We start from the raw sequence: 21,254 nt of genomic DNA on the forward strand, positions 1-21,254 counted from the left end.
ATGCTAATCTCTAACTTTTACAATTTGGGATTCCCTAAAGAGATTTTCCTCAAAATTTTAGATACCTTGCAATTAATTTAATATTTTAAGGAGAAAATGCATGATATTGCTGTAGAGCCATGCTGGAGTGATCTCAAGATTGTACCTCATATCGCACATCTTGACATGAAAGTATATAGGAACCACATATGCTTTTTGACTCACACTTTCATGTCATATGAGTTACAATCTTGAGGTCACTTCAGCGTTATTCTTTGCTACAAAATACAGTAGGCTAATGGGCTTAGACCTATAGATCAATCAATTTGATACTTTGCAAAGCAACTTTGAGGTAGTGGGTTCAAGTTCAGCTTATACATCCAAATAAATAAATAAATAATAGGGGGAGCTTTCAACCTCTAGCAAGTTTTGATAGATCATATAAACCTAATAAGGTGTGTTACAAGCAAAAGGTGATCTAATACATGCGAGACGCCGCATAGTTTGGGTCAGAACTCAAAGTCAACATCAATGTAGGCCGAAGATTAGGATTAAAGACACACTTCCTACAAAAAATACGTTAAGTCTTTCCTAGGTTTTCAAAAGAAAACATAAAAAATAGAGGTCAATCATACTCTTTTATTATAAGAGTGCCATTAAGTTAATAGATATGCCATGGCACGGGACTAATATGACTTCATATGTAAGCCTATGGCTAAGATGGGAATAAAAATGAGCACATTAGCCTCAACTCATGATTGACGCTCTCCATCAAACTAACGGTTAGGATGCTAAGGATTACCAAGCGAAACACATCCCTAGGAAAAAAATGTACTAATCTCTAGAAGATCAATAATTATTTCTAAGAAATCCGTGTTTTCCCACATATCCCAACCATCTATTTGATGGGAATCTTTTGAATCTATACAATCTCAATGAGTCAATAAGAAAATTAGATCAGTCATTATCTTGTTTTTCAACATACGTACAAGTTTGCTTCTTCTTCTTCTTGACTTTATATACGTGCATGATAGAGTTCACCTAAACTCCAACAACTTTTCCTACTGTGCACCATTGAATGAATCCCACGACAAGGATTTTCAAGGGCAATGTATCTCTCTCAATGCACTCGTATTATTCAAGAGACAGTCATAAATCGAAAGAATTTTGCATATATGGTAATTGTGTCGTAATGGGTGGTGCTAGTATTGGTGACATATTTGAGACATTGCCTTCTGCGTGAATTGAGATTGAAGACTACCATGGACAAGTGCCAAGGACTTCAAACCCGTAGTCCTTTTCAGTTTAAAAGAGTTACTATAATCAATCTTAGAGAAAATATCCATATATCTAAAGAGTGGGGAAGGCAAAATCAATTCATCACGTGAAAAAGAAAAAAAATAGGAGTAATTTCGACACGACTCCTTTACACATTGTGAAAAATGGTTAAATTTGACGAATCTTGACATCGAATTTACCCCGAGAAAATGAGCTTAAAGTCATGGATATGATTGATTACTTGTGGCCTAAATATGGACAAGTGCTAAGGACTTCAGATGCTTTATCATTTTTTATTTATTTTTTAAATATGAACCATTTATTGGTAAACTTAGAATGTTCGAACTCGAAGACAATTTATGGGTAAATACTAAGTTGTTTGTGATTTGAGGTGGTTTTTTTTTCCAATATAATAATACCTTGAGATTTAGCTTAAATCCATATGATTTTCTTTATATTAAACCTTGTAGTTATTGGAAATCTCAGGTAAAAGAGAAGAGACAATTGTGTAAGTGGTATTTTACATTTTTTTTAAGCTAGTGTCGAGCGTGGAGAAAATAAGGGTTATCTAAAATTACTCTTCAATTTACAGTGCTCATGTCGGTATTTCCAATGTTCGATTGCACGACGAGAATTCCTCTTGGAGTTGGAAAGAACTTCAACATTTGCTTGTTCAAAGTTCACGGACCTTTGGGTTGTTAGATCCATCTAACGTATCCGTTGGGATCATCAGGATCAGATATTAGGTTGATCATGTGTTTCTAAACAACCCCTTAAGCACTTAGATAGTTCCATAGTGATAGATCAAAGTAGTTCAAGGTTAATTGTTAGTTGAGTTGTGTAGGAGTGACCTCAAGATTGTACCTCATATCACACATCCCAAAGTGAAAAGAATCATAAATGCTTTTTTGATTTGTATCTCGATGAAAATCATTTATGGCTCCTACACACTTTCACGTCTGGACGTGTGATATGAGATATAATCTTGAGGTCACTTTAACATTATTCTTGTTAGCTACCACATCAATTAATTATTGTATACTATGGTGTAAAAGGAGACCATGATAGTTTTTTCCTTTGTCCTTGCTCATTCGCATGCATCAAAGTTTATTTCTTATAATTTTGGAGTCCGACAAAAATCTAAATTGGGCACGACTTGAAGGGTTTCCAAAAAGGGCGTTTCCCATTTAAGAAAATCAACATTTTTATTTTTTTGACTTTAGACAGTGATTTGGGAAGAAAATTTCTTATTGTCTTTATAATTTTCTCATAAACCCTAAAGCCAACACTATAAATGATTGTTTTGCGAAAAATCGTCGCCGAAAAACATTAAGTAAAACAAAATATTTTCTCAAATTAGGAATACCCATTTTGGGAACAATTCAAAATCGTTCCTAAGAACAAATTTTGGTGTAGTCATGATCAATCATTCATCAATTCCATCAAATTAAAGTCATTTATTCTATTATTAATTAAAATTATTTTTACGTCCACTTTCACTATTTCAATTTAGACTCTTTTGGATCTTCCTCTCACTCTTTCAAAATCTTAACTTAACTAAATATTTATTTAAATTAGAGCTAAATCATCTTGTTTAGCCGGTGCTCCAAATTTATAACTTATGGTCCAATGTTGTATTTTTGTCATTTTCATTCTTTGCCCTATCACGTCTATACTTAAGTTTCACGAGCAACAATGGGTTGTCTGATAATTTGTTTTAAATGATTCGATGAATATTATCTTTGATTATATACTTAATTTATAATATTTTAAAAAACCTATCCTAATTTTATTTTCTTAATAAATAAATAAATATTCTTTTATTTTTTTTTTAATGACAAAATTAGGAAATTTAGAGGAAAATATTTAAAGCTTAATTACATATATGATATGTTGGCCTAAATTTGATGGTAAACCATTGGACATGTCTACAGCAAATAAGGACACCTCAGGCATTTTAATATCTTCTCTTCCACGTAAAAGAACCTGACAGTTAGTTACAATCTACAGAAAGTGTTACATTACATGGCACCGTAATATTCGTCGATGCAGCAAAAAGGAAGAAAAAAAAATGCTAGAGTGACTTTCCAATAACACTTGAAGTAGCACTACTCGAGGACGAAGTGTAGATAAAACCATCGATTATTTTATCGAGATACGAATATACACACTCGAGGAAAGATTATGATTTTCTGCAAATAATAGTGCTGCTTCAAGTGTTATGTTTAGTCACTTTAGCAAGGTACAAGACGTGGCACGAAATATTGTTTTTCCGCCAAAAGTCGAAATTTCGATTAAAATATATATTTTAATTTAAATGTTTTTATTCGTCTCTCAGTCTCTGTTCCTTCTCTTCGTTTAATCTCCATATTGGCTCGCTTTCTTCTCTATTTCTCACTTTGAAATTTTCCCGATCTGTTTCAACTTTCAAGCGAACACGCCATGAGAGGACCTCCGAAAGGCTCTATTGCTCACAAGAAGCTGAATCCAGCGTAAGATCTGCTTCTCTGTTCTTCTAATGTTTCGATTTTTCTGGTTTTTCTTCTCTTTCTGTCGTTTCGATTTCATGTTCTTCGTTTTCTTATTTTCAGTATTCCGAAGAAAACGAACGTTAAGGCCGATTCTGCTCAGAAAAAACAGAAAGCCACCAAGAAAAAGTCTGATGCTCCAAGGCGACCTCCTGGACCATTCTTGGTTTTCATGTAAGATCTTTCTTTTTTTAAAAACTTTTAGCTTCATAAATGTTTCTTTAATATCAAGATTTGAGTGTGTTTGGTTATTTTCTTCGATTTTTAAATAGATCTGTTCTTCTCTTGTTGTGGAAAATACAGGGAGGAGTTCAGGAAGTGCTACAAGGAGAAATTCCCCGACAACACATCCGTTGCCGACGTAAGTTAGAAATTTTACTTTATTTTCTTTGATTTAATCCAGTTTTTAGGATCTCTTAATGGAAAATTAGTTTCAATATCAAGATCTGAAGTTCGATCGAGATTTCGATTCCTTTACTCTTTATAGTAATTTTTTGAGTTCTATATAATGCAGGTAGGAAAAGCTGGAGGTCAGAAATGGAGGTCCATGACCGAGTTGGTAAGATCTCGTCCATGACTTTCTTTTGAAGCTTAAATCCTTGAAATAGGAAAAGCAGGTTTACTCATCCAAATTCCTAAGATCGAGCTATCAATATATATTAAATGCGTTAATAGTTGTATTTTTTGCTGATTATTTTACTTTAATGGCGGACAAAAGTTTCGATTAATCTTTAATTTCTTTTAATTTCAAGTACATAACCGATTAAAATCTCTTAATAATAGCTCATGTTTATGTGATATTTTGCTCTTTTTTTTTAATTTACAAAATAAATAAATAAATAATAATAATATAGTAATGCTTCTGATGATTCAATATTTTCTTCTATTCCATTAGGAGAAATCCCTTTACGTTGATAAAGCTCATAAGAGAAATGCCGATTACCAGAAAGCTCTGGAAGCTTTTAACAAGAAACTGGTATTTATTTATTTTTTTAAAGATTTTATTTCTTTTTTCCGAGTTGCAATTATGTAGCACGTAACTTAAATCTTCACCAATAATTTTTTTTTTTTTTTTTTTTTTCATTGTGAATTTAGAACTGCGGTGGTGAAGACGCAAACGTGGAGAAAGCCAACAATACGACATCTGAGGTTTACGATGAGGACGAAGAAAGCATTTAGGTTTGTTTTTCTTCATCTTGGAATGATGTTGTATAGGCACGTCTGACGAAGATTGTCAAACGGACAGCTGAGATGGGAAGAAAAATAGTTTCCTAGGGATCAGCACAGATTTGCTTTTGATTAGTAGCACTAGCGAATCCCTAGGAAGCATTTTCCCATCTCAATCCTACGTTTCACTTGTCTGCATCAAACGTCATTTGAGGGTACAATTTTCCTGCTATACTCCCGTATTGGGTGCTTTGCCACTCAGTAGCCGTCCTACTCCTATTTCGTCTTGTCAGAGATGCGTAGCTTATCTTTCTAGGCTGTGGACCATCCATACAATGCCACGTGGTACGATTTTTCGTCCACTAATCTATGACTATTTGGCCCACTGATGGTAGTTGACCCCAAACTTGATTCTGATTGGTGATTTTCTGTCCCACATGAGAAGTATAAAAGTATTTGATTCCAATGGATTAAGAAAAGAGAAAATTCTATTGTCACTTCTAGTTTTACTTACAACACACCAATCCTTTTGAAATCTATTCCTTTGCATAAGTATCGGTGTGATGGGTTATACATCATACAATTTCATACCCTCGATTTTTCTTGGTTGGGCCGTTAACAATTGAAATCTGACAAATGTTTTGACTAGTAAATCGGAGGATATCGTAAGTGACGCTTTAATGTTCTGCTCAGTTTTACCAATTTAACCTTTTATTACACAAATATACTTATATTCAAATCAAGTAGGAAGTTTGATGTGTAATATTTTATTTATTTATTTTTGTGCAGAGAGATGGATAGCTATAGAAAACGACAAGAATTTTGGTGGGCCAATGGATTAGTTAGCTTTTTTTAAGTGACATGTAGTGGATTCCAGCTGATACATGGTTCTTTTAAAACACTTCTAGTTCGTATATTCCTTTGCTTAATCTTCTAAATATTGCCCTATCATTGTAGAAAGCTTCCCTATTACTGTAGAAAGCCTCTTAGTGGGAACCTGAGTAGGAGCAATTACTGCGTTTCGATTTCATCTTTTTTACAGATGTAACCCACATTTGGTATTCTTTTAATGGTGTGATGGTTGGTGATACTTTTCCGTGGGTCCTGTAAGTAATCTATTATCAAGGGCCTATCTTGAGGATTCTCTCATAAATATGGCACACGTCTTGGTTGGATTTAAAATATGTCAAGAGTGCGTGCCACAGAAAATGGCTTGATTAGGAGTCCAATGTGCTTTAAACTTCAACCAAAACGTGTCACATAGACACCGTTCTTAGTCTATAGGAACGAGACAACTTACCAAATCCTGATTCTATAGAAAATCCGGTGATGGAATGATATTTTCCTTAGGATGCTCAAATGATAGAAGACATGTATTGATACCTAGGAAACTTGGATTTTCCCTCAAATGTCAGACCATGGATGTTAGAAAAAGGAGACAAAAGTCAAACTTTCACACGAAAACTCATTGGAAATCAGAACTTATTAGTGTAATGCAAGATAGTATACGGCATCAACGCTGAGCTCATTATCGGTCTCATAACAACCAAACGTGATCCAAACCAGAAGTATCTAAGAAGCAATAAAAATTTGAAAATGCTGGAATGACACATATGGAGACACAAGGATAACACAAATAATGTGGTTAGATTCATCTTTCTTGTATCTTGTGGAAAAGCATCTACGATACTATGCACACCACCCTTTGTCACCCCCAGCATGACTGATAAATATTATAGGAGCGACATGCTCAGATCCGTCTTCTAGGAAAATGCTGGAATGACAGTATTTACTGTGATTCTCACAAGTCTGACGTGGGATGTGCACATAACCATAGATGTGTTTCCTCGTGATACAAATAAAAACCATCTATGGTTATGTGTGCATCTCCACGTTAAATCAAACTAATAGAATAACAAACTAATAAAGAACAGACAATGCAGTTTTCAGAAGTTCCCTGATGAACTTGGAGCAAGAAAATAGGGAACTCTTGAGCACCAAAATTAAATCAAAGAAAAGTTACCTTCTTCAACTTAATGAAACTGCAGACTCTTCAAACCACATTTCAAAAACCGTTTAATTAGCCATTCTTTCGGTAAGCCGTGAAAAGTGCCAATATTTTACATGCAAAAACAGAAAAATGTCATTACCAATGAGCCTTGCCAGAATATTTATCCAATACTGACATACACTTGGATCTGTCTCCACCTCTGCTATTCAAGTCAATCTCGGTTGCATTGCAACTCCACCCTCTGGAATGGAGGTTAGTCTTTCAATGATGAAACCCGTCAAGGATGATGTCGACCAATTGAGAATTAACGGATTGGGTGATACTGGGCTGATACCCTTTTTGGGGGTAGCTTGCGCAAGATGTAGAAGACAAGAGCCGAAGGTAGAATCTCAGCTAGCTGTTAGTTTAATAATACAAGATCAGAATATTATTACAATATAACAATTTGTGATTCTAAGAAAACAAATTTCTGGAGTAGATATATAAGTAAGAGTCGTGATAATCTGATGCCTCGGTCACACAGAACCATAAATCATTTGCCTCGGGATACATAAGAAAATATTTATGGTCCTGCGTATTCCGAGGCAAATGATGAGAGCGTAGGTCAGGGAGGGGCATCAGAAAATCATTATTCCATAAGTAATGGCATAAAAATTACCAGGTAATAAATGAGGTTCAAAATAGGATGATCCAATACATCAAGAGATGCATTTAAGTCAAAAGCGGAATCTGCCACCTGCAATTTAAGAATTTTTAATTAAAAAATAAAAATAATAATAATAATAAATCACGGCACATTTACCTAAAAAATTATTTCCAGTAAAGGCGAAAAGCAAACACCAAGATGGGAAACAAAATTTGATTTTGAAATGTGGAGTTACACTTAGATACACAGTTAACCAAAAGTGATTTTGGACTCTGATATCTGTACTGTTAATGCTATGTACATAACACAATAATATAATGAACTATCTACCATTTACTTGTCTTGCTTAAAGCTCCCAAAAATATATTTGAGGGCAAGTCCAAATAATACCAATTTTGACAAAGGAATTACATTCCAAGAAGAATATCATGTTTATATATTATCAAAATCAAATATCAAATATAAGAACTAAGTAGCCAATGAAACATTGCATCTGTTTTGAAATTGGTACCAATTAAGCATTGTTATTTAGGGTTTTCCAACTCAATCCAAAAACCACATGTAATATCTCTAATGATTTCATATTGATGTCCTCTTTCTTGTGAGGATTGTTGATATATTGCAACATCATTATGGGGAATGATAAGATTGGGAAAAAAAAGAAGCAAAGTATCCTCCATTACGGTCTTTGGTGTATGAATGTCATAACCACGGTGGTTATCCAAAATATAATGAGTCACACTAAAGAGATCTTACATGGAAAAACATAGCCTTATAAATAAAGGTAACTATCTGATCTATAGAATTTAGTTTCTCGACTGCTCAAAATACTTGTTTACTGTCCAAAGAATTGACAGATCAGAGGACAAGGGCTAAGGGTCACATGGATGATAACTTTGTCTCATCCCCTATATGTGACTCATTAAATGGTGGTTCTGGAGACTTTGTATGTATGGCATGGCAGGACAGGAGGAATATTTTTGTCAAGTTAAGTGTGACCCTAACAATAGTCTTCTTCTACAAGTACTCATTATTAGTTAAGTAGTAAAATTAATAGCTTTTCATCAAAACATTAGTGCATGTAATGGGTACTCACCACAAAGCATCTTATAAGAAAACAGATGAAACAAATTGCTGTAACAGATCCAACCTACAAAACAACCACATATGTTAAAACATTAAAACCAGCAAAAATTGAATTTTTCAATTTATAGGAAGCATAGGAACATTCAAACTTGATCCATAGCGACAAGAAGGCTCTACCAATAATAAATAGAAAAGATAAAGGAAAACAAGCACAAGTGGGTAGACAACATAACTTGTGTGTGAGAAATTACAAGGGACCCATAAAAAAAAGATCATTATAAGGGAAACGGGTTAGTGGTGTTTACATTCAGATTTCTTCTATGGCTGTCACCCTTTTCTTGCCATGTAGAAGGCTGTCATCGCCTATCTAGATGTGGTATGCCGTATGCATTAAAATCATATAAATAATAGCTTAAAACAAAATATTTGAAAAAAATTAGATATTTCTTTCGTAGTGTGCCACCAAGTTTTTTACACGAGACAAGTGTATACAGTGTCCGACGGGAAATTCTTAGAAAATGGAGTCTCTTTGTTGCATAACTGCAAATAAATGGATTGATAATAGAAAACCACACCTCGTGCAACTTCTTTCTTCGCCCTTTAGATTCAATTGGGAAGCGCCTCAGCATGAAAAAAAGTCTGCAAACAAAGCATTATATGACACCCACTTAGAACAAAAAAACATACAATAAAGCCATGCCTATAAACATAATCAAGTTTGCTCAGTCAAAAACATGGCTATAGTCAAAAGCAATAGTTGAGTACACTCACCTTCCTCCATACAGCAAGAAACCAAGTGTTGCACTAAACGATACAACTGGAAAGCAAAGAAACAAACAGGTATAGATCATTAAATGAACCAATAATATTCATCAGACATCAACCAAAAAAGAAAAAAATATATTCATCAGACGTAATGTAGGTTATAAATTACAAAGGTGAACCTGCAATAAATAATAGACTCCGTGACGTTGTTGTCATTTAGCCACTGGTATATCCAAATACCAACCTGATGCCAAAAGAGTTGTCCATGTAAGTTTTTTATTACAGAGAAAATGTGACATGATTGGGGCAGTTAAAATGCCTAAATTGATGATTCCATTTCAATTCATCTGTTATGTCTGGGCATATTTGAGGTCAAATGTTTGTAAAGAAGGAAAAAAACGTTCTCTCTGCTTCGGTTTAACAAGTAGCACATATATATAAGGGATTGAGTCATGAGTGTTCCACCTAAAAATTCCATACCAACAATTAACCAATTATAGATTATCCTAACCTTTTCTGGACAGTCGGGAATATATTTTTTTCCTTCTCTTGCTGCTCTAGGGAATGCAAAAGATCAAATGGTTAGGATTATACAGTCAATTGAATTTTAAGCCTCGGAGACGACCAACCCAAGTACACCCCTCTCCACCTCCCACTAGTTGGCATATCTTCTAGAAATTAAAAGCTCTATCAAGTTAAAATATAGAGAAAAACATGAAAATTCAAGCGTAGAAGAATGATCTAGCATTTAAACCAGTATTCCCAAACTACATGTGATGAAGCACGACGCGATGTAAACAAGAGCATGAAAGTGTTACTTGGTTTTGTTTTCCAAGAAATAAGAGAAACGATCCAGGAAAAAGTACTTGTTATCGCAGATTGTAAGAAAATTGACAAGCTACCATAAACATGATACAAACATGAGGTGCAGGAAATGATAATAGGAGTATTTGACAAGTGCACCTGTATGAAATATACTCCACCATTGACTGAAATATACACAATCCTGAGCTTATCTGTTGGAAGACTTCTTGCCTGTCAAAAATAGAGATGAATAACTGTCACTCCAGTGAAAAAAATCACTCATATGTTTATCAAGGACAGTCACTCCTGTATGCAATAAGATTAGACAGCATATGTCCCACTTACCTGACGATATATCTCTGCCCAAAATAGTACAAGTAGCGTGTATGTGGAAAAAAACAGGAGGCCCGGTAGCTCCAATAAGACCAAAGTAAGCACCTGATTCAAGCAAGCAATCATATCATACCCCGAAGTTTCCGTATTAGAAAATGCCATGCATGAACTCAATCTGCTAAACCTTCACCTTTGAACCAAAGCAATATACAATATCATCTAGCCTGTTTTAAATTCTTGATCCAAGACAACATCACTAACTAACAATAGGATTTTTTTCCCTTGACAGATAATGAACTCCAGCTATACTCGAAAAAGTTATGTTATAGTTATATGAGATTGACAGTAGCTTAAAATTAAATAGCAACACTTGTACATAAGAAAGTCAATTATATACCATTTGAAATCCAAAGTAACTAAGAGAGAGAGAGAGAGAAGGAGGTTGCCCTCAAAATTACATCTCAGTGATTGACAAATAAAAACCAAACTAAAAGGAAGATTCTATAAGAAGAAGGTAAGGCCAGTAATGCTCTATCGAACAAAATGTAGCAATCATGAAACAACATAATAGATTGAGCATAATTGAGACAAGAATGTTGAGACGGGAGAGTGAAAAAACTAGAAAATATAAAAATCTGAAATGAATAGATCCAGAAGTATCTAAGAGTAACCCCAATAAATGATAAAATGATGGAGAGTATATAGAGATGGTTCAGTCATGCGCAACGAAGACATGGGTTGCCCTTGTGAGAATGCATAGGTTGAGCTTATCCTAGTTCAATATTTTGTACATCTCCTTCTCCCTTTCAAGGAACCGAAGCATGTGATATATTTCTAAAGACAGATAACTACTAACAACCCATTAAGATTGATATGATGAATGCCGAAACTATGAAAGTTGCAAGTAACAACAAGGAATTTTAAAATGAAAAACAAACTTACCTTTGGCTTTAAAAGAAATACTTGTTTGTGAAATCCAAACACAACGGCACGCACTGCAAACACGCAGAGTAACCAAGTTAGAAATGATTGCAAGGATGTGAAACATAACAAAGGAGCTACAAATATACCCAAAGTCACCTCCGTTTACAATGAAGTTCATAAGATGGAAAACCTTCTGCGTGGTCCAACCATATTCTGGCACTCTCAATTCAATTCGTATTAATTGAATCTGCAAAACGCATTACTCCTCAGAATTTCATCACAAAAAAAAAAAAAAAAAACACTTTGTACTACACTAAATTCATCACATAGGCTATGCTCTATCAACCATTTGCAATCATCTACAAATCTCACAAGCCCTAATTTTGGAAGCTCAGCAGAGTTCACACTTCACATTAGCTGAATAAATAGAAAAGTTGACTTTTTACCAAAATTAAACCACAGCATTGTTCACAAACCAATTAAACTGACAATCTATAAGAAGAAGATTGATCTAAATAAAATAAAAAACACAACTTTGCGACAACCCAATCTCAATAACCAATTAAACTGACACTCAATAAGAAGATTGATCAAATAAGAAAAAAACACAACTTTGCGGCAATCCCAATCTTAGAAACCAATTAAACTGACACTCAATAAGAAAAAGATTGGTCCAAACAAAATAGAATCCCAAACTCCAAAACCAATTAAACTGACACTCGAAGATTCATCAAATAAAAAGAACAAAAAAAAAAAAAAAAAACACAACTTTGCAACAATCCCAACCTCAAAAAATACTATCAAATAAAAAAAAACACACAACTTTGTAACAATCCCAATCTCAAAAAACACTCCAACTACTATCAATCCAAGTCCGAGCTCAAGAAAAAACAATCAAGCCCTAAAAATCTAGAATCAAACTACAGAGGAATCCAACCTATCAAAAAACTAGATCGGAGAAAAACAAGGATGAGAGGATTAACCAGAGCAATTAAGGAAACTAGGGCATAAGCAGCAGAGAGAAAGAAGAAGATCCCATCCTGCCAGCGAGTTGACTCATTGATCTCGTTCCACCAATCTGATGGCAGAGCTCCAAGCTCCATTGAAGACACATTAAAGGGTAATTTCGTCATTTTATGCTGTTCTCTAAGCTTGTGATGGAAGCTACGAAGAACATAACAAAAGGTGAACTCAGATTCTCACTAGTACCAGAAGAGAAAGAGAGAGAGAGAGAGAGAGAGAGAGAGAGAGAGAGAGAAAGATCTACCAAACGGTCTAAGAGCTGAGGCTGCTGGGCTGGTTCGCTTTACCTAAGCTTCAGCTACAGAAAAGAGAAGAGAAGAGAAGAGAGAGAGTGAGAGACGTGTCTAGTGGTTAGAAATCGGTTTTAAAGTTTTTTAAGTTCAATTTTTTACGAACTGTAGCAGTAGCTGCTGATCGGGATTCGGGAGGAATGGCGAATGGGTGAGTTTTTATTTAATGACCTTGGCTTCCATGGCATTTACAAGAGTACCACTAGAATTTTAAGACTGTTAGCAGTAGGTCACATGTCGTCAGATTCGGTATGGGCTTCCTGGTAGGTCAACCCAAACCCGAATTTGCCCCGAAAATCTTAAACCGGAACCCGTTTTGATCAGGTCGGGTAAATCCAATTCAAGGTTGGCTAACAGAATTCAGATTACCCAATAAGTTTCTTCATCCAATTCAGAATGAATTATTTTAGGGAAAATTACTTGATGAATCATACCATAGAGGGATTTCTTTCTAAATACTTCATAATTTTTGGGGGTTAATTGATAATAGAGTTAGTATTATTGCTGTTATTTTTAATGTCATTCACCCCCCTGTTTTTTTTAATTATACATTCACCCCTTTCAAATGTTGAGATTGATGATTCAAATTGTTGAAATCGGTAATTTGAATGGTTCATCTTAATGATTTGAATCGTGAACAATTTTTATAGAAGGGGGCATTAAAAAGAGATCTTAATAAAAAAAAGTGATCAAATTTTAATAAATTTACGATTTCAGCTCACTGTTCATTTTAATTACCAAAACATTAACGATAACGAATTCAAAGGTTTTTGCAGGTTTAAATTGGCTATCTTGCAGGTTTCGTTATTTTCAGCAAGATAGTCGCTTTAAACCTATGAAATTGTCACTTTAAAATCTCTAAATTTGCTATCATTCACATTTTGGTAATTAAAATAAATAGTGAGGCAAAATCATAAAATTTTCAAATTCAACTCACGAAATGGCAATTCACCCTATCAAGAAAGAAAGGATTTTTAGAAACTTGATTATTAAAATGTTTCCTTAAAAGTCTAGTGCATTTATAAAGAAGTCTCTACCAATATTTGAAAATCGTACCAATCATTCACCAGTGTGATTGACTAAGTCGGTCCAAACTAATTTGGTTGAAACCAAATATGAAATGTGAAGTAAAGTTTTATGGTTTCTTCTCGAAATAAGGTTACTTCAACTTCAAAAACATGATTTAATTTCATAGGATATAAATTCCAAGATTTTAAGAATTAAATAAAAAGATAAATTTTAACCACTGGAATTGATTTTAAAATTTATGAGATAACTTTTCAACATTGGATTTGAATGTAAAACTTAAGAGTTTAACGATGGTTCCATTTTCAAAGCATGGTTCAAGCAAAATTTTATTTTATTTATTTTAAATCTAGTCTAGGTCTAGGCAAGAATTCTACAAGTTGCAATGTTATTTTTTCAATATGACAATCCATGTGGGTTCAACAATTAAAAGCTTACTAAGTTTATATTATTTTCCACTAATGTACAGGAGAAGACCTTAAGTCACGAGGGCATGTCATCAATTTCAAAACACAAGTGCCATCACAAATCGTCGGGTCATCAATAAAACCCATTGAATCGAATATTAGTTTTTATTTTTAAGATTGGGTTCTTTTCGATTGACTCAACCCATTGAAGCTATCGGATCTGGTTCAGTCCAATCCAATCGGTCCAATTTGACTTTAAAACACCGGTCCCCATCGAAAGGTCTATTAAGTAATTTTTTCATTATTTTTAAGAGGCCACACATGCACCACATCACCCACAAAAGTGACGATAATTTTGACAAAAAGAAGAGTTTAAAGCTAAATTGCTACTAGATATTAAGGGTGTCAAGTAAATAGTTTGGTGATAAAAAGTTTGTTAGACCCGGATCCAATCCGATTCCTCAACATCTTTGACCTGATCCGATATAATATGTGTTGTTCCTTAATCGATCTAATCCAAAAAATCAATATTTTTAGATCAATCCTAATCCAGTTAGATAAGATATGATAAATGTATGTACAAAAAATTAAATAAAATACACACCTAAATACAATATAATATAAATATACATGAATTACATATTTTCAAACACATTATATAACGGAGTCCTTATCGGATCGGGAAATGGTTAATATCTTCTTGTAATTTATCAAAATTGGATCCTTAACGAAACCCAAATATTTGGTTTAAGCCTAGATCTACCTGATAAGAATGGATCGGGTTTTGGGTTTGACTTAGAGTTACAATATAGAAATGACTTTCGTTATTTGATTATATCTACGATGCTCCCTTTGACATACGCCCCATACGCTCCCTGACGTGGCATGGGCTAGAATCACAAATCTTTTTTCTCAAGATACACATCTCCATAAATATGTGCAATTGCGTATCCTGATGGAAAGAGATCTATGATTCTAGCACATGCCATGTTAAGGAGCGTATGTTAGAAAGAGGGGAGGGGAGGGGGAGGGGGGTTGGTCAGAAAATCATTACTCTTTTAATTTTGATTGTAAAGATAAAATAAGAGAATTATTTTAGGATGTGGGAAAGGGGTGAAATGGGAATTGATTATATATATGAAAATGTGAAAAAGAGAGTTATTTTTACTTTTAAGGGTAGGAAGTTGGAAAGTCATTTTCCTAAAGAGTAGGGTTGGAAAACTTTTTTCCTTGGTTGGAGAGAATTTTACTTTGATAAGAAGATGGAATTCTAAGGAAAGTGTGCAATAATCCACTAGAAAATTGTATTTTTTTTATGAGTTGTGATAATCCGACTACCCCACATAGCAAGCTCAATCGACTATTTGACGTGACAAGTTCAAGAACTGTAGATCTACGCTCTTTAGGATACACGATTCCCTTGAGATACACTTTTTTATGGGGAAGTGCAGCCGTGTATCTCATGGAGCGTAGATCTACGGTTCCCAAGCTTGTCGTGTTAGGGTAGTTGATTGAGTGTGTCACGTGGGGATAGTCAGATTATCACGATTCTTTTTTTAAATGTATATATTTTCAACCTGTTTTCCTTGTACAATCTCATCTCATTAAAACTGAGTTTATTAATAAAAGAAAAAGAACAACAACAAAAACAAAAATAAAAAAGACAAAAAAATAAAATAAAATAAATTATCAGATAAACCTACCTTCCCCCAAAAAAAAACAAATTATTTGGAAACATATTTTGGAATCATTCTCAGCCAAAATCTTGTGTCATTGTTTATTTATTTTTTATTATTTGGATAAACAAGTAATTTTTTTTTCTGCTCACAACACAATAGCCATTTCAGAGGTGGTGAAAATGACGTAAACATTAAGAGAAAAATTCTCTCACTTGCCCGCACATCCTTTGCCCTGAATTTTTTCTTTTTCAGATTTCAAATCATAAATAAGATTTTTGGGAACACATGGATTGCAACTTTGAAAATCTAACACCAAAGACTTCAAAATATCATGAAAAGACTCATATTTAAAATAAAAATAAAATAAAATAAAATAAAAAAATCGAGCTTAATGCAAGATGTTGAAAATTGATGGCTTGAACACGTAAATTTAAAATTAAAATTCAATGTTGAAAAATAACTTTTATTTATTTATAATTTTTAATTTATAGAATTTTATCCTCTACAACCCTATTGCATCATATCATGTTTTTGAATGTCACAAGGTGAATTTTTTTTTTTTTTTTTCACTTAGGATAGGAAGAGAGAAAATTCTCTCTTATTACCCAAGTCATTTGTGCCACATGTCAAGTTGCTGTTGTGATGTGAGCAAAACAATCATTCCAATTTTTTCTCGATAAACTTGTTTTAACGAGATTAATAGTGTTCTAGGGAACTTGAACCTGAGTCTATGGTATCATCACCAAAAAATTAAAAAAAAATTAAAAAAAAATTGAACTAAACTAATAGCCATTTGCTAAACAAGATTAGTAACTAGTAGGTGAAGGTTGATTTTGGATTTTGGATTCGGGATGGGATCAACACTCACAAACTTTAAACTAGGAAGTTGACAACTCCAATGTCTTTTATCAATTGAAGCATTCGATTATCATGTTTGCTAAACATTTGATCATTACAAAATTACTTTGTTCTTCACAAGAATATTTACTTATAATGTTAGGTGACAATTTTATTTTATAGATTTTTTTTTTGTTTTGGAAGAAGATCTTTCAAATTTAAATAAAGACATCACTATGGTATATTAGGTCGTTTGAAATAAAAATTTTAATTTGAACATAAAATTTATTGAATTAGTATAATTATGTTCACAAAATATCTTAAGTGGAGCCGTGGTGGTTTGCAAGTTTCTCTGTGTTCTAGACAACAGAATGCGTGTTCGAGTCGCCGCGGGTCCATTTTGCAATTTTTTTTTCGTTATTTGTTTGCCGCAGCTCTGCCCAAACCCTAACAACATCCGCCATTATTTCTAGATCATCTCTCCCTTCTGCTTCTAAAACCCTTAATCACAGAACAAGTCTCTCTCTCTCTCTCTCTCAACTCGATAGATTTCTGCTAAAACCCTAACCTCAATCGAACACCTTTCAAGAAAGAAACAAAGATCAGAACCCACCAATTTCACAAAAAAACCAACAATGGCGTCCCTTTCTCGCCTCCGCTTCAACTCCATCTTCACTCGTCGCCATTTCTCATCAATTCTAAGCCCAGACTCCACCACTCCCCTCACCACCAAACAAAAAACCCGAGCAGCTCTCACTCTCCTCAAATCCGAAAAGAACCCATATCGAATCCTCGATATATGCCGCGCAGCCTCTCTCACTCCTGAATCCCACCTCGACCGAATCGCCTTCTCTGTCGCAATCTCTAACCTCAAAGAATCCAAATCGTTCGACGCCATTCGCACTTTCCTTGAAGAATTGAAAACCCGTCCTGATCTCCGTAACGAGCGCTTCATCGCCCATTCAATTGTCCTATATGGCCAAGCTCAAATGCTCGATCACGCCATCCGCACGTTCGAACAAATGGGCCAACTGGGTATTTCTCCGTCGCCCAAATCCCTAAATGCCCTTCTCTTCGCCTGCATTGTAGCGAACAAGTATGACGAGGTAAATCGAATTTTTCTAGAATTTCCGAAAACTTATGGAATTAAGCCGAATCTGGATACATATAATACTGTTATTAGAGCATTTTGTGAGTCCGGTTCGTCTAGTTCAGTTTACTCTATTTTAGCTGAAATGGAGAGGAAAGCTTGTAAACCAAACGCCACTTCTTTTGGGACGTTGTTGGCTGGGTTTTACAAGGAGGAGAAGTATGAAGATGTTGGGAAAGTGTTAGAATTGATGGAGAAGCATAATATTAATCATGGCGTTAGTATTTATAATATTAGGATTAAGAGTCTTTGTAAGCTGAGGAGACCCAATGAGGCGAAAGCCTTGTTTGAAGGGATGTTGTCGAGAGGTATGAAGCCGAATTCTGATACTTATTACCATTTAATTTTTGGGTTTTGTAAGGAGGGGGATTTGAATGAGGCGAAGAGACTCTTCAATGAAATGTGCAAGAAGGGTTGTACCCCGGAAAGTAGTTGCTACTTTACTTTGATTCACTATCTTTGTCAAGGTGGGGATTTTGATACAGCGTTGAAGGTGTGCAAGGATAGTATGGCGAAGGATTGGATTCCAAACTTCACGACCATGAAAGCACTTGTGAATGGGCTTGTAAGCAATTCGAAGGTTGAAGAGGCACGTGAACTTGTTGGTAAAATGAAGGAGAAATTTACGATAAATGCTGATACATGGAAGGAAATCGAAGAAGGCTTGCCTCAATAGGGATGATAGCCGTTGCCTGATTTTGTTGTGGTAAGACCATGAGATTAGGATTTGAATAATTGTACAATTCTGATATTGAATAATTACATTTCTTGAGAATGTTATCCTTTAAATCTTGAATTATTAGACTATCTTTGCAAGTTGGATTTTTTTTTTTTTTGAAAAGTACAAGAAGTTGGATTTTTTTTTTTTTTTTTTGAAAACTACAAGAAGTTGGATTTATTACATGGTAAAGATAATGAATTTTGCATTTTCTTGCAAAAATTACATGATTAATTTCTGTTCCTTGGGAAAGGATTATCCGTGAAATTTATTAACTTATAATTGATTACAACTAGATCTGAAGTAACATATTGTTGTTCTTACTATTATTCAAAAAAAAAAAAAAAGAATTTCTGTTTGAGATTTGTATTCATTAGGAGAAACTCCAATTCAAATATAATGTCAGTGGCTTCATGTGCAATCAAGTGGTACTGCTTGGGGAGTCGTAAAGACCAAACATAGATGGGGTGGAAGATTTGTTTATAAGCATCCACACCACTCAAGCAAAAGACTATCAAACTCACCCGACCTGCCTCCATTTTTCTCTCACCAACTCACTAACTCACCCCTAAATCCTTAATAGATTGAGTGCCCATTTGTCCCAAACAGTAGTGAATCCTTCAAGAATCATGTAGAGAGAGTATAGGTAATTCTACATCAGGACTTAGTTTGCTCTGTTAAACTAGTTTAGTATGTCTTAAACTTGCTTTCCTTGGAAGAGTAAATCCTAAGTGGTAGTAATGACTGTAAGTATGAAAGATCTTTTATGGAGTTATGGTTGGTTTCTCCTTTATTTTTCAATGGAGATAGATTTTCTTACCAAAAAAGTTACCTGGTTTTCATACTGTTGCGAGTTCTCTGATGGGTAAATTGTATATCGTGTGGCACACGGGTTATCCTAAAATTTCAGGTAGGAAGCCAACCAATAATGTTCAACCATTACTGTGCACAAGGCCATGAGCTTCAATCTTGTATGGGTTTATTAATGATATCCTCACATGTACAAAATGCACAACAAAATTCATACTTGGTTTATATGCAGTATACAATATGTAGGACATATGATGACTGCAGTTAGTGATCTTCACAATTTGATTGTTACAAAGTATCGGTGATCTTCACCACTAGTACCATGTAACAGTACCACTAATACTTTGTAACAGTGTGATTAAGCATTAGTTTTAAAAATGACTCAAAATTAAGTGAATTTGACTATTGCCCTTTGAACCCTGAGATTATTACTGGTAAGAAGGTTGTTATGATCTGTTGGGTGGAGACTCTCAAAATGTTATGCTCAGTTGCTGTTTCATGTATGATGCTTTGCTTTACTCTCTTTATAAATCTTTTGGGAAGTCAGTGGATCATATTCTTGTTCATTGTCGTTTTACTAGAGAAATTTGGTCTAACTTTTTCTCCCTAATGGGCATTTGAGTGGGTTCTCCAATTCTTTTCTAACGCTGCGCTTCGAATCTGTTTAGGTTGTCGAAGAAAATTCTTTGACGCATGCTTCCCTATGCTGAGGAATTTGGAAGGAAAGTGTTATGTGGGGGTGTTTATGGCTACGAGTTGACATCATCATCATCATCAAGTCTTTGCATCATGGGCTTTCTTCTTCTTCTTCTTTTGTTTTTGTTTTTGGGTAGGTAGTTTAAGGAATTCAGGAGTTCTTTTTTTGAGACCTTTTTTTATTTAGGTGGGATTCTGTTCTAGCTTATCTTACTTAGCATGCTATTTTCTTGACCTCCTCTTTGTATTTCTAGTTTCCCTTCATGATTTTTCTTCATCTATAAAAAGGAAAAAAGTCATGTCTTTACTTATCCAAAAAAAAAAAAAAAAAAAGAGTACGTCTTGCTCTAAACCACATATGGCATCATTGAACCGTGGCACTTATTCCTGGTAGAACACCTTTTCAATGAAAATTTAGATGTAGTACACAATGATCTGGACTTTTTGATTCACTATTTAGGGTTTGTTGATTGCATGGAAAATCAAAATTCATATAAAACTGAAATTCAAGCAAATCTGAAATAGGAAAATGGCCGAAAGGAGGTTCTAGTGTTCTCAATTTGCTTAAATTAAATCCCATCACTAATCATAACGTATGTAACCTATCCAACTATAAATCCTACCTAGGAGTGTTTAATGTAATAGTAATGACCGTCATCCCCTCCATTTTAAACAAATTATTCAAAGAGTGAAAGTTTTGTACTCCTGGGAGTTGGTTGCATCTCTATTTGATTACTCACATGGCTTAACAGTACTTGAGAAATAAGGGAACCTTTGATTTCCCCCTTCGGATACTGCTGTATTCATAAATGTTTAAAGAATAAAAAAAGAGGGAAAATTTTTAGGTGCAAGATGCTAAAACCTGATACAAACCCAGACAAGTAATAACTGATTCCAATATATAAAATGACTATGAGTCTCATATTCTATTTTCAAGGATCATCTATACCCTCCCTACCTGCAAACAGTGCAGGGCCTTTTAGTAGGAGATGCATTTATGATGAATCAGATAATTAAGATCGTAGGTGTTAGAATATGGCATCTTTTAAGTGCTGCAAATGCTAGAGTAGGACTTGGTAGGACAATTATATGGCGTC

General features: G+C 34.4%; 3 protein-coding genes across 3 annotated transcripts; 2 read left to right on the forward strand and 1 right to left on the reverse strand.

Annotated features, from left to right (window-relative positions):
• Positions 1–3,583: 3,583 nt before the first annotated feature.
• On the forward strand, positions 3,584–6,016 carry LOC147387247 (high mobility group B protein 3-like). Its single transcript, XM_086421009.1, has 7 exons — positions 3,584–3,749; positions 3,849–3,959; positions 4,089–4,146; positions 4,300–4,344; positions 4,681–4,761; positions 4,881–4,964; positions 5,742–6,016. Exons 1-6 carry the CDS (start codon positions 3,700–3,702, stop codon positions 4,962–4,964), a joined length of 429 nt encoding a protein of 142 aa, XP_086277135.1. The 5' UTR covers positions 3,584–3,699; the 3' UTR covers positions 5,742–6,016.
• A 939-nt stretch (positions 6,017–6,955) lies between these two features.
• On the reverse strand, positions 6,956–12,943 carry LOC147387248 (tobamovirus multiplication protein 1-like). Its single transcript, XM_086421008.1, is given in 12 exon segments — positions 6,956–7,699; positions 8,706–8,759; positions 9,271–9,334; positions 9,467–9,512; positions 9,640–9,650; positions 9,652–9,704; positions 10,424–10,495; positions 10,610–10,702; positions 11,540–11,592; positions 11,678–11,768; positions 12,505–12,685; positions 12,789–12,943. Coding segments are annotated over 11 exon segments (795 nt in total). The 5' UTR covers positions 12,655–12,685; positions 12,789–12,943; the 3' UTR covers positions 6,956–7,591.
• A 4,220-nt stretch (positions 12,944–17,163) lies between these two features.
• On the forward strand, positions 17,164–20,365 carry LOC147387249 (pentatricopeptide repeat-containing protein At1g11630, mitochondrial-like). The gene is made up of 2 exons (XM_086420213.1): positions 17,164–18,639; positions 20,130–20,365. Exon 1 carries the CDS (start codon positions 17,419–17,421, stop codon positions 18,607–18,609), a length of 1,191 nt encoding a protein of 396 aa, XP_086276339.1. The 5' UTR covers positions 17,164–17,418; the 3' UTR covers positions 18,610–18,639; positions 20,130–20,365.
• Positions 20,366–21,254: the final 889 nt, after the last annotated feature.

The sequence above is a fragment of the Akebia trifoliata genome, chromosome 13 (assembly GCF_017979445.1).
Source record: "Akebia trifoliata isolate Shusen 1 chromosome 13, ASM1797944v1, whole genome shotgun sequence".
NCBI lineage: Eukaryota > Viridiplantae > Streptophyta > Magnoliopsida > Ranunculales > Lardizabalaceae > Akebia > Akebia trifoliata.